General features: G+C 32.6%; 1 protein-coding gene across 2 annotated transcripts; it reads right to left on the bottom strand.

Moving 5' to 3' along the window:
* Positions 1–232: 232 nt before the first annotated feature.
* LOC148614812 (hormonally up-regulated neu tumor-associated kinase-like) lies at positions 233–14040 on the bottom strand. 2 transcript variants are annotated; one of them, XM_088589224.1, is made up of 8 exons: positions 13741–14040; positions 3546–3716; positions 2994–3196; positions 2653–2742; positions 2370–2425; positions 1875–2001; positions 1465–1589; positions 233–1008 (listed from the first exon to the last, which is right to left on the bottom strand). In XM_088589224.1, the coding sequence occupies exons 2-8, from the start codon at positions 3699–3701 to the stop codon at positions 908–910; spliced, it is 858 nt and encodes a 285-aa protein (XP_088445350.1). In that variant the 5' UTR covers positions 3702–3716; positions 13741–14040; the 3' UTR covers positions 233–907. The 2 variants fall into 2 exon arrangements, with proteins under 2 accessions (XP_088445350.1, XP_088445349.1); XM_088589223.1 differs by lacking the exon at positions 13741–14040 and adding an exon at positions 4821–5056.
* Positions 14041–14709: the final 669 nt, after the last annotated feature.

Genomic DNA, 14709 nt, shown 5'->3' with positions numbered 1-14709 from the left:
TGTCTTCCATGTCTGGTCTTTGTCCCTGGATTACATTCTTTTGATTACCGCTATAACCTTGGTTCCCTTGATTACTCTTTCAATCACATGTGTATTTACCCCAAAAGTAATTCTTGTCTCACATGTAATAAAACTGCTGGTTTGCATGAAAAAGAAAAACTACTTGTGTTGTCAAATACTAAATATTCTTGTTTGTTTACCTGTTAGTAACATATCTTAAAGTGAAACTTCATAATATGAACTAGTTTAATTGCTAAGTTTTTCTAGAAAACTGTATCTTATATTAATGATGACTATGCGAATTAATTACAAATACATACAGTACTTTAAAATCAACAGAAAACATATGTTAAAATGTACATTGGAATCGTGCTGCTAATATGAGTACAGAAAGTTTAAATATAATCATACACTTACATTTAAAATGAATTTTAACACATTCGCTCATATCGCCGTACATTTCATGTCTGTGCATAATTTCTTAATGACATTTTTACGCATTTACAGATGTTATTTAAAAAATATAAATTGTCCCTTTTACAGTGAATTTGAGAATTTTATAAATATGGAGATACATGTACAATGAAACTGTATTATATTTGAAAATAGGTCGTTGTCAATTTTGATTTGACGGTCCAAAATTAGCCTCGACCATTCTGCCGTAACGGTAGTAAACTCATTTTGCGACCGTTAAATCTACCATTGACGTTCTCAAATGTTTAAAAAAAAACATACGATTGCCTCCACTATAGATTTATTAAAAATTCCTATCTACAAAACTTCGAATAGTAATAAAACAACCCTTATATATGTAATACAAGTTATAGAAGCACCTAACGTTTATCAGTGAACACATTATGGTAAATTGAGTATGTTCGAGATCCGTATTTTGTTCAGACCACAACCTTCATCTTTTCAACTTCATCCAAGCATGCTTTAAGATCTCCGCCAATTCTATTCGTTGATTTTCATCAATGGTAAGCATACTGTGAAGTAACTGCTGACATTCTACAAAGAATATTTTTAAAAGAATGTATGAGATTTGAACGGTAATAAAAATGCCTGACGATAGTAGTGTTAAGTGTAATTATGGCGTCATCATTTCACATGTAATTGCAATAAATGCAGCTTTCAGCTCGATCTTTTATTTATTTATAAGCTTCGGTCTACAAATATTCAAACGAAAAAAGTATACTATAAATCTAAAGAAGGGAAGTAAATCATTTCTTCTCATTAAAGACCAATTCAAACGGTTCATACTTGTAAAATGTCTAGTCATTAAAGTCTGAATCACTTTTGGTGTAGGTAAAGCAATGATAAAAAAGGAATAAACCTCTTCTTTTGTCTATCTATGATACAATGAAAAATTGAAAATCGAAATACCTAAAATACACATAATCAGGCTAATAATGGGTATACATAGTCTGTCAAAACAAAACGATTAAAATGCCAGTCTGATTATACCTCTTGATAACGATTGCGGAATTTCACAACCTTGTAGAATGCTGAAGTACAGCGAGGTAAAATTATGCTTTGATTCCATCTTAAATGGTAGTCCACCAGTTAATAAATAAAATAGACTAACACCTCTGAAAAAAACAGAAAATTATTGCCATACTTGATGTATTTTTTTTTTCGTTACATCAATGTGTCATGTGTCAAGAGACGTAAATAAATGTACTATTCACAACTGAATAAGTCAAGATAAAATTGTTCAGGTACAATTGCAGATGTTTCCGTATTCCTATTTAACTTACGTGAACATACATTTTCCTACATAACGATCAGTTAGTCAAACCTACAGATAAATTAATTAAAACCATCAAAGGTTTGAAGGTCATTACCTTATATAATTATGATGTATGTATACTCACATGCTCCAAATGTCTGAAGCCGTCGTGTATTTTCTTTTACTTAGTACTTCCGGTGCAATAAATGATGGCGAACCACAAAACCGTAATTTATTCTCATCAGCATTTAAACTGGTACTTAGTCCGAAGTCTATAAAAACGTATGACAATGATTTCTTTACGATGATATTTTTACATGCTGACCGAATAATTGGTCGATTTTTTTTTAATTATATTTATTTTTTTATTTTTTTATATTTTTATTATTATTATTATTTTTTTTTTTTTTTTTTTGCGGGGCGGGGGCGATTCCCTGTAATAATTGATCTAGCGAATCTCTTGTACTTCTTTATTTCAAATTAAAACCAGTTATCGTTTTGAGGCTTTATGAAAAATGGTACTATTACTTTTAAATATAAGGAAGTATTATCATTTACACTTGTTCAAATACCATTTCTCACATATTATACGAACCAATAGGAATCATTTTTCCTTACATCATTATTTGCCACATTATACCTGCTATCTTTACTGTGCCGTCTTTCTTGAGAACTATGTTGTCCAATTTTAGATCCCTTGAACGAAAGAAGTTCATGATAAGAATATATTCTGGTGATTTTGGACCTGGATACAAACACCGTCCGCATACATCATACATTTAAACATTGAACCATCCTTTACGCTATAAATGATCGATTCTCAAAACAAGAGTAACACTATAGTTAGTAAACTATTAATATAAACATTGATAAGATGTTACATCTATATTCTCCGAATTGTTAATAATAATAATTATTATTACCTGTGTAGGATGCCCTTATCGTGCATATATTCTACAGCTAAACATATCTGTACCATAAATCTTCTTGCCTCTTCTTCGTCAATTTGTTGTCTGCATGGAAAATTGATATTTTTTTTTTTATGAATTCCAATTTTTTAATTAAATATTCAAAGAATTCAGAACTATATTCTTTAAATGTTTTTAGTCGCAAGGGTATATTTTTTATCTATTTTATTAATGCTTCTATTTTGAGTTATAAGAAGAAGATAACAAAATCAGAAACAATGAAAAATGCGGTTTAATTTTGAATAACAAACAATAAATAAGAAGAAAAAAACTTTGTTTGAGATGTCAATTCTTACTTCCGTTTCAAATAGTCTTTCATGTTCTCGCCTTCTACCAGTTCTAATACCAAATAAAAATTGCGTTCCGTTTCCATCCATTCCAAACAACGGACAATATTTGGATGGTTTAGGTCTTTCTGTGCTTGAATTTCTCTACAAAACCTTCGTCTGACATTCTCTTGCTTGAGTATGGAACTTTTCGGTATTACTTTAATTGCAACCTTAAAGTTTAAAACATTTTAGTAACATTCGTTCCTTCGTGCACGGTCGTTCTGAAAATATGAGGAAATTGGGATCACCCACCTCGAAACAGCTGAAATCACTTAGCCAAATTAAATCAGATAATAATTCAACTCAAGGAGCCTGTGCAGGTTTAAAAAATGTCGCGCAAACTGTGAAAAGAGGCATAAAAAAACACGGGTTATATGAAAAACCGAATGTTAATTTCTGTTAACTATGGCAACTCAAACAAAATATCAAAAGTAAAAATATGTAGGCTTTTTTAGTTTTTACCCATGAATCACATTTTGCATGATTCTTAGCTGGAGTACTACTAAAATTATGACTTACTCGTTCTTGCTTCAGTAAATGTTTTCCCTCTCGGACAGTGGAGAATGATCCTTTCCCTAAAGTCCGTCCAATGGAATAGTTTCCAACCCTCTTCTTTATGTCCAAAGGAATAAAACTATCGTCGAAAACAGTCTCAAATAACTGACAAGCCATCATCGTCTGGTGTCATTTCTGAAACAAGGTGTAGTGTTTAATGCGGGCACTGTACTTTTTATGGCGTCTCTCAAAACGTTTAAAATACATTGATACAATATTTTGACCAAATTTTACAAATCGTGCATGCATAGTTTAAACGCCGACTTTAGCACTATCGTGACGTCACTATGTTACACCCAACGCGGCTAAAAAAAGTTATGACAGAACTGTAAAGTACATGCATATATACAAAATTCAAAACAGTAACAATCATGAATGTATGGTAGTGAGAGCGCAAGATCAATTGTTACATACGTTTAATTAAACGTTTTAAATGTTCTAAAAAGGTATAAATTTTCAGTGTCCAAATATAAATAAAACAAATACGCAAAAACTTGATCTGCTGATTATACAAGTTGTTTCAGTGTTGAAAATATTTTATTTAATTCCTTTGACACAGATTTCTTTTGCCATATCATTTAAGATAAGACCTGAACAACTCGATTGGAGAATAGCAGTTGTGTTTTACCAACACCCGCTTCATGCCCGGTATGTTTTGGTTTTGTTTTTATCATTTCTGTTGTTTTGATATGTTTGTAAGTAATATTCGATCTCACATGTGACCAGTAAGTCAAGTATCAGCCTTCAAGCAAAAAACACAAACTTGATATTCCATCACGCACTAACAAAAGTAGTCAAAGAGATTGCGCTTGATCAAGTTTGCGTATGTATTGTATTGTATAATAAGGACAATGTCAAGAGCTAAAAAACTATACTTTAAAGATTTGTAATTTTTCAAAATACATGGCATGGTTATTTTACCCTTTTTATATTTATTAATTACTCATCCTTCCTGAATTAAAAATTGGTAACTAAATAAACTAAACATAGACAGAAATCAAACTCGGATCTCGGAAAAAGCTTCCAACATAAACTCAGTCAAGTGTAAGTTTTCTATAAAGGTGATAAAGGAGAGATAAAAACAAAGCCAAATATAGCGTTGTTAAGGACAAGGTAAAAAATAAAATACAAAATATCGTCTTTCAAAACCATTAGGAAAATTATCAAAATCATCTTTAGTAAATATGAGAAATAAATGATATTAAGACCAACAACAAAATTCAAATAGAAACAACTTACATTAGACCTAACTCCTTCCCTGTCTTAAGTCGATATCAAACAGATAAAGCTACCCAATCAGTCGTTAAAGTTATCCTATAACTTGACAACTACTTGCAGATATTATCCAAGCACTTCAAATCAAAGATAAGTCATTCAACGGTATGGTAAAGTCCTCGGCTATCTTAACCAAATAAAACCGAATGTTGTGAGGTATATTTTGAATAAGTGGTTATTTATCAACTTTATAAAGCCGATACACAAGGTCTATACCTGCAATACACAGATAGTTTAAAAATGCTATAACGAAATATCACCTAGTTTTCAGCCCATAATTTAAAATTTTTAAGAACAAATATTTAATGAACTTACCAAGTAAACTTAATTGTGATGGTTTACAAAAGCTGTGAATAGAATAGTTATTAAGAGAGAGCAATGTGAACCTTCATCCTTAGAAATGTCATTATATATTTACTCTTATATTTATCTTGTTAATATTTCTTAACAAAGGGACATTTAAATATTTAGAATAAACACAGAATTCAAATTGTAGTAATGTTTGATTTATGCTAACCTCTGACATAAGAATTGATAAAAAAAGAAAATGTGCTTACATGTAGATATTTACCGTATCATCGATAATAAATTTGACATGAAAGAGATCTAAATTTATATTTTAATTCATGTTTTTAAATATTTCATATTCATGAATAATTTGAGGCGTTTAAGTAACTTAAATGACTCGACAGAAAATTGATTTGAGACATATATAATAAGTTTATGCAACTCTGTCTAAATATGTACATGTATGCTTCAACCCGGAGTTTAAAAACATGGAGTTGAAGGTGTTGTCGCGCTTAGTATACATCCACTCGTTCGGCAATCTTACTTTATACAGGAAGTTGATAAAGGTCAGCAACTAACATCGCTTTCAGTGTATGTTTTATCTGTATAAAGCCACACAGCATATTTGAGATCAATCCGAGCATTTTGTGAATCTATTTGGTGAAAACAGCAAAGTCCTGAAGACCCGAAAGTTGATCTCGGACAACGGCCAAAACCAAATACAAAATAGGTCCCGTCTATATAACGAAAATAAGAATATATGTCAAAGAGACAACAACTCCACCGGGATGAAAATGTCAGCCCAAAGCCACCCATTGATATTCAATGAACGACGAGGAAACCCTCATAGCAAAGGGTAGGCTGGAGCTGGCCGCAAAACATTATATACACAGGTACAGCAAATAGTTGCCCCTTTATACTCAAGTTGCATAAAAATAAACTAAAGGTGAAAATGTGACAAGACATACAGGGGCCAGAAATTCTTGACTTGGGACAGGCGCAAAATATGCGGCGGGGTTAAAGTACTTTGGCATGATCACAACCCTCCCTCTCTAAAATCTGGCCACTGTGTAAAATATTACACTATTATACACACCTGAAAATCAGTTCAAAAACGTATGAATCCATAAATTACACAATGTACAAACTAAAGTCTACTATCTGTTAATTGACATGGCAGCTCCAAGCCAGTTTAAAACTACAAAAAATTATGGCTCCATCGTTTGTAAAATCAATTCCAATTCTTCCCATGCGGGGTTAAGAATCGCGGTAATCATAAGTCATACAATAAGGACACAACCCAATTCATGTCAAAAACTGCTTTTAAATATAATGTTTAAATTTCTATGTAAGGAACCTTACAGCGAATCAATGCTAATGCCAAAAAATGCTATCCTTAACGATTTGACAACTAACTATATCCCCTACGAATACGCCTTTTCAACAGTTTAGTTTATTTGCTGGGTGAGTATCGAGCTTTCCGTGCTTTGTGTAGATTATTACCGTGAAACAAATGGTGAAAGATACCCGCACGTATTAATCCTCTATATTGCTGCGGACAGGTTTTAAAAAAGTGCTTTCGTTTTCGAGTTTAGTGGACCTAGAAGATATACGGCTATATCATATATCAATGGAAAGATAAATCAATGTAGATTTTGAATATCGTGCTTATCAAAGTGAAAAAGGTACAGTTTTCTTCTATTTTGCATTAATTAGGAGAGGTCAAAGATCAATCGACCCCTTTACACTTTGATAAGTAATTAAAGTGAAATCATTTATTTTTTTTATTTCCTCTTTCGTCTACCCCGGACTTGACTATTTATGAGCAACACGGCGGGTGTTTCTGGAAAAGCAGAGGACGCTTACCCTACCGATGTACTTGGTCCATGCTCCCAGTTTTTGGTGGAGTCCGAGTTGCTCATTTACTTTTGTTACTTTGTATGTATGATTTTTGTTACTTTATGCTCTTTGTTGTGTATGTCTGTTTTCCATGTCTGGTCTTCGTCCCTGGATTACATTCTTTTGATTAACTTATATCCCTATATCCTTGGTTCGCATGATTCCTTGTTGTAATCATTGGGAAACAAGTAACATTTTAAGATCACATGTATAGAATTTCAAACAATGTAAAAAAGAACTTTTTCCGACAAAATTTAGATATTTAATCACAGAACAAAATGGTGAAACAAACCTCTAAAAATGGTTGCATTTTAGTGCATTTTCAATGATTAAGAGATAATAAGACACCGTAGAATATGACAATGTATATCTTAATATTTTTTTACTGAATAAAAAATCAAATAAAAACAACGTTCTCGATTCGATCTGCAACATGAGCTTTACAAAATGAGTTTGAAGTTGCATATTTTACTACTAATTATACTGAAATTGTAAAAACGAAATTGATTTCAGGACGACCTGTCCTGTTTCCGAACTGTTGGTACACCAGAAAAGCATGAATATTATCTAAAACAACTTACTTTTTAATGATCAATATTTCATGTGCTGTTAAAGTAAATGAATAAAAGTTTGACATTGTTTATGTTATTCAATAATTGAGCGCTCAACAAAATGTTCGTTTTGAGGACATTGGAACGAAGAACAGGATATTCAAGGTCAAGACAAAGGACCAAAAATACAGTAATAGTCATATGAATAACATACACATATATATAAATTTAAAGAATTGATAAGCAAGCCAGGCTTGATAAAAAAAAAAAAACTGGACCTGGTTCATTGGTAGGGTATTGATTTTAACGCCTTTTCTCTGTTCTCGGGTTACGCGCCCCTTGATCACTCTTATATAGGCTAAAAACCACTAATTCCACTTTCCATAGGCTTCTATGCTAATTTCACAATATTCAATAGCTTCTCTGGACTTTACCTTAACTTTAACCTGCAGAGGACTATATATCAGCATGATTCTACATATGTCAGCTCACAATCCTCAGAATGCCATGTGGGGTTAGCAGACTTGCAGTGCAGTACTGGTCACCGGAAGTGAAGGGTCTATAAATAGCATGGGAAATCCCAGTGTTTTCACAAGGCAGGGGTATATTTAAAAATCATTATGGAGATTAGGCTTCACATCACAAGAAGCAAAATGCACCTATAAAATGTACAGAAATGTTTTTCCTTTCAGAAACTGTTTAAATTTTTAAAATAAGATGAGAACTTTTTTCACAGCACTATGAGGAACAGGGGTAATTTCTGCGTAGGACTATTTTTGCGTACGTTCCAAATGCTCATTGGTTGAATTGGTGGTCTGTAACCTATATAAATGATGTCATTCCGGATTTTAAGGAAGGAGGGAAACTCTGGCATTGCTTAAAAGGCATCTAGTATGTGACAGTGAAGAAGGGAACGTTACAAAGATTTTTTGTAAAGGGATTATTTCAAATTTAAATAAAATTGACCTTCACTATATAGACCGATGAAAAGTTTCCAAGTTATGAATGGCTTATTTCCAATTCCTACCCTTTACAGCATCTTTGCTAGGCAAAGGTTACGTGAAGGGAGGGGCAAGACTGAACCCTTGGCTAGACCAGCGTCTTTTTGAGAGGTAAAACATTCTTAGTTTTCATTGCGTCTGAACTTCTTCCTTCTTTTTTGTTAGAATTTTTACAAGGAATCTGGTTTGTTTTTATCAACTCGTTTAGTATAATCCGTTCAGAGCAGCGGTGGGTCCAGAGGGGGTGCAGGGGGTTGGTACCCCCTTTTTATTGGACAATTTGTCATTTTCATGTGTAAAATTGAGAAAAAATGGTGTATAATGTCTTAGCACACACACACCCCTTTTCTTAGGAACTCTGGCTGGCACCCCTCCTTTTCACGTGTGGATACGCCCTTGCAGAGGATATTGCATTACAAGCATCAACCTGGCGCACAAATAAATTTCATAAGACACAAATATAGTGAGAGCATGCATGCACATGTATGCACATGCTTCCATGCAAAGTTCAAAGTTCACAGTTTATGTATTCTCAAATTTATTACGAAATCCAGCCTTATCATGAAACCCCGAGTGGCATTTTTTGTTTGAGAATCCCTGATTTATGGTTAAATCTTTAACGTTTTATTTGAAGTCCAAGCATGTAAAGAAAAAAGACTCGATCCTTTACATATGCCTCTGTTCATAAAACAGTCCGGAAACAAGACAAATTGTCCGGATACGATTCCGTGTTGTACATTTTTAGTAACATTAATAGTTGAAATATGTGAAAATTTGCAACTTCAAACTCACTTTGCAAAGCCCATATTCAGATCGAATCAATAATGTTGTGTTTATTTTGTTATTCATTAAAGAATACTTAAATATACATTGTAATATTCTACGGTTTCCTATCATCTCTTAAACATTGAAAATGCTCTAAAATGCAAACAATTTTAGGGGCAACTTTGTTCTGTGATTAAACCGTCACTTTTTGTCGGAAAAAAAGTTCTTTGACATTTTTTTAAATTCTATACATATGATCTTTTCATGCTACTTGTTTTCTGATACCTACAATGAACGATTTCACTTAAATTACTTATTAAAGTGTATTGAGGTCGATTGATCTTTGACCCCTCCTCTAATTACTGCATAATGAGAACTGAACCACTTTTCAGTTAGAAAAGAATGATATGCAAAAATTTTCCATTGACATATGATATAGCCGTATACCCTCTGGGCCCATTAAAGTTCAAAAAATTGTTAGCTGTCTGCTGCACTACTACAAGTACATCTGTGTTTGAGCGTGAGTTCCTTGTATCGCCGGGTTGAAAAAAAACTGTTAATGTTTTTACGAACTTGTTATATCGAAAACCTTGGAGTTATAATTTCTCGGTTATATACAGATTCCTTTCGTTATGAAGGTGAAAAATGAACGTCGCCATCTAAAAACGGATAGTTGGCAATTATAGGGAATGACAAATCATCCCTTTTTTCGTATATTATAGTATTATGTTTACTATTATTGATATGAAAACTGAGTTCAAGAAACGGACATTCTTTATTATCAATGTTTGCTTTATTCAAAGATAGTTCTACAGGATACATATCTTTAGTATAAATATTGAAGTCAACGTTGTTCGGAGCCAAAATATCGCCCAAATATCTAAAAGTGTTATTAATTTTTTCTATCAAATGTTGTTTGGAAGAGTCTTTATTTATTCTAGCCATAAATTGTGATTCGTAACAGTACAGAAAGAGGTCTGCAATAATTGGTGCACAATTAGTCCTACTCCAGCAATTTTGAATTAGGTCACTAATTTTACGGAGTACAATATATTTTTGACACTATGAACTTAAAGTCGGTAAAGGCAATTCGTTGGTTAATTTGATATGTTCGTTTCGCAAATTTTAAAATCCGTAATTTTATCAACCGGAAATACACACTCAAAAAAGCTTAAAACCAAATATGAAGTTCATTTTAACTGCTTTTACAAAGGATTTCCAGTATTTCTGGATTTTATCATCAGGTAGATCATTGTTTTTCTTTAGTTTAGTCACCTTCTCCCGTGTAATGGTAAAGAAACTGTATAAAACGTTTTAAATGGAAAATACTTTACTATAATTCTGCCGATTTCAAGGAACGGCGGAACGAGCGTTATGCAATATGGCGCTCGGAAGTAAGAGGTTGGGGTATGGAGGAACGGAATTGCAACCTCTTACGTCGTAGGATTAAATTGGTCCCTATGAGAATTCCAATAACTTGACGATAAACGGTTTTGCCAAAAGCCAAACTACAAAAAGCGAAATTAATACATTATTTCGAATATTGTATTTTTAGACCAATCATATTAGAGAGGTGGCTCTACACAGAACGCCACTAATTTATCAATGGTTACGTCATGAAAACAGTGCCACGTGACGGCATTGATTGACAGACCCTACCGGTGCATCTGGTCCATTCTCCCAGTTTTTAGTGGAGTTCGAGTTGCTCATTTGCTTTCGTTACTTTGTATGTTTGATTTTAGTTACTTAATGTTCCTTGTTGCGTATGTCTTTTTTCCATGTATGGTCTTCGTCCCTGGATTACATTCCTTTGATTGCCTCTATAATCTTGGTTCCCTTGATTACTCTCTCATACACATTTGAATACATTGTTAACTTTTATTATGAAAAGTGCACATTCACATTCGAAATTCATGAAAATGAAAAAAAGAAAAGTGAGTCAAATATTTTCTGAAACTTTCTCTTTTTAATTCAGACTATAAAACGAAGAAAATAAAAATGGGATCAAAACTTTATCATATTTCAAAATCTATCTTATTATGGCCTTTCACAAAACTATCATTTATCGTTGTAACTTCTACTTCAACAAATTGTTGCATTGGGATGCCCAGCAACTGTGACAACGTAACATTTTCTTTCTCGTCATAGTCGTCTCCGAAATCAAAATTCGCAGCCATTATGGGCACCTAATGTTCGTGTTGTGAAGTCGTGACGTCACAATTGGCACAATTCCGAATGCCGGACAATTGAAAATAAGGTTATATTCTAAGCTAGTTAGTGTGTATTCGTTGAGTGGGGGTATTAAAAGTGTGTACTAAAGCAGATATATTTATTCACTGATTCTCGGCTGTTATTATATGCTAGCTTCACTCCTTTATTTTTTGCTATTTTCAACATATATTTTACATTTTGTGATCGGTCGATTGATATTCGTGTTGCAACGTTTTGGCGGGAAACTATTTCACAATAAGAATAATTAATCAGAAATTATTTCACAAGGAACATTATAATTAAACATTTTATGAGCTTGATGTACATGTGCAAAATTGTTAATCCATTCTAGTTAAAATAGAACGGAAGTCTCGAAAAAAAAAGGCTAACCACAGTAGCTTTACATTTTTAGTAAAATAAAGTCACGTGACTTACATTTCATGATAGAAATCTTTCCACAAAATAAAAATTCGATCAAATATCAAATCAACACCGAGCTGAGGATTTCTCAAATTAAAATGACAGGTCTAGACATTAAAATGTGTCATTTACCAAGTGTAAGGAAAGTTTGTTTATATTGCACTGAATTTGTATACCACCCACCCGTTTTATATCGATTACTTAATGATTAATTTGTTGAGCATTTAAAGACGTTAATCGTCCGTTAATCCATTAAGGAACTTCCATCAATAAACAAGTATTTTACATTGCTAGTTATTGATATTTCTCCCCACAAATTCCATATGTTGATATTGTAATTTCAGTTCCCATTAAATGAAGCACTTGTTAGGCATAGAAGACTTCATCATTGTAAAATAATCTGATAAATATACATATTTTGTGTACTGAGATACATATGTTAACAGAATTTATATCAACGTTTAATGTGACGGCATGTGTAAGATCATTCTACATGTATGACTTCATTGCAATGACAAAGTTTGGGTTTTTCCTTAGAACTTTAAGTTTAAAGTTAAATCTCTTTCTGCTCTTCTGTAAACTCTGGCAATGGTCATCGTCAGGATTCGTTCTAATCTAGAATACATGTATTGTCATAAATCGTCTGAAACTAGAATCGGCATGAATGGTTCAGGGATAGAACAGTCAACAGGTCAAACTTTCAGACTTCTAAATTTTTACTGGCCAGCCAATCGAGAGCTGAAATTGTCCTTGAATCGCCAGGAATCGTTCTCAATTAAAATTGCCCTTAAATTAAAAAAAGATTATCATAAAGCGTTTTAATTAAGAATTCTCCGGAATTTGTCTGACCTACATTCATGTGTAATCGTCAGGAACTGTACTAGGTCCTGACACATTTTGTCATAAATTGTTTTGAAATTTTCAGTACAGAATAATTCTAGGATCGTCATCCCGACGATTTGTAACAATTATAAGATGTCCGCGAATTCGGAAGGTCTGTTATGGTATAAAGGGAGGAAATGAGTTGATCGTATGGTCAAACATCCTTCTCACGATGCATGTATACAGCCAAAGTGGCAATTTTATAATCATATGTTGCTCAATTCATATGATAATTTGATATTATAGTATCAGACAAATGGATAACTGTGCAAATTTATCAAGTAATATATTGTAAATGTATATATTTTTTTTCATAAAAGGAATATCACTAATTGAAAATGAGACTTGACGACCCATGGGTGTAGATGTTTACGGATATAAGTAGGCATTTAAACGTTGTTTAACTTTGTTTAGATAATTTTATCAACAGTTAGAGAATCCTAATCCGGTAAATCTTTGGAAGGCGTTTAAGTATTTTGTTCATGGAATAGTAACTTTACATATGATGGAAAAGACCCAGAAGATTAATCTGGTTGGTATATACTTACTCAGAATTAAGGATTTATAATACCGTATCTGGATGAAGTTAGAACCATAAAAGAAAAACAGATACACTGCAGTAGTCTGTAAATTTGCTGTTATAGAGAGCACAATAATTTAAATAAAATTTAAAGCTAAAGAATATTTTCTACAAAATCATGGGATGGTTGGTATGTCTGTTTAGTTATTGCTTTAGGTTTCGTAATTGGGGTAAAAGACAATATTCAGCCTCAGATGGGAAGTATCCGAATATAATAAAAAAAAAAACGAATTAAAACAAAGATATATATGAACATAAACTGTCTACAAAACGTCTAAAATTCTTACCAGACCAGAAGATGTCCCCAGATTTGCCATCCACAACCAATCCATAGTAAATAAGTACACGATCCATCAGTCCGTCATTATATCTGATGTCACGGTGTTTCAGAAAACATTATTGGCAGGATACAAATGATTAACAACCAGCACTTGTCAACACCTTTCAAATCACACTTGAATTTAAACGTTCCATTCAAATGTTATAAATGGTGTGCATTATATTTGTTATTTTGGCAGTAAATAATTATTTTTAAACTGAATGGTTTATATACAATACTTGTATTGAGCTATATGCCCGTTCCCGTAACGGTATTCTGATTTGATAGATATACATTTAAATATTTTAAGTTAATCTTTTGTTATACAAGGCATATGGATATTACTTTGATATTTTGGGTTGTTGAACTTTATCGGAAAATTCAGTGGATAAGAGGATTTTTGACGTCATTTCGATAGTGTCAGTGGGTACAGAATAAAGTCCTACCATTACCTTTTTTATAATAGATAATTTATCGATAAAGTTCAACAGTTCAGGGAATTAAATTTCCTAAACACATCATTTTAGGCCTGTCTCTCAAAATAAATCTTAACTATTATTATCATTATAATCTTTTATGGAACATTTTATCTCTGAGGAGGGTGCGATCTCGTAATGTGTACGTGCGACCAAACTGTATTTTCACACAATTTGCCGCGTGTTTTTTGGTCCCACATTTTTCTTGTATGCTTCTATTTTTATTCATTCATTTTTTTTTCTTTTGCTTTGTTTTTGCTATTGGCTTTTACAACGTAGATCCCAAGTTCATATTTACACAGTGTATATTTCTAGGTGGCTCAGAACTAAATACAAACTCTTCTATTCTTGTATAGGAATCATAATGTACATGTAGTCCAGTCAATCTAACAAAATTTTAACCTGTACCTTGAAAAATTGTAGAAGATTTTTAATGCCTTATTTATAGCAATTTGATCCAA

The sequence above is a fragment of the Perna viridis genome, chromosome 6, assembly GCF_037379345.1.
Source record: "Perna viridis isolate PV_CMFRI_1.1 ecotype Kerala chromosome 6, ASM3737934v1, whole genome shotgun sequence".
In the NCBI taxonomy this organism is placed as follows: domain Eukaryota; kingdom Metazoa; phylum Mollusca; class Bivalvia; order Mytilida; family Mytilidae; genus Perna; species Perna viridis.
Note: the sequence above shows the minus strand (reverse complement) of the source record. Positions and strands in the feature narration are given on the sequence as shown.

Coding starts and splice junctions, on each gene's coding strand:
- LOC148614812 (XM_088589224.1), bottom strand. CDS start 3,701: ATGATGGCTTGTCAGTTATTTGAGACTGTTTTCGACGATAGTTTTATT. Junction 3,197..3,545: donor ATTTACTGAAGCAAGAACGA/GTAAGTCATAAT, acceptor TTAAACTTTAAG/GTTGCAATTAAAGTAATACC. Junction 1,590..1,874: donor GCTTCAGACATTTGGAGCAT/GTGAGTATACAT, acceptor TGTTTTTTTCAG/AGGTGTTAGTCTATTTTATT.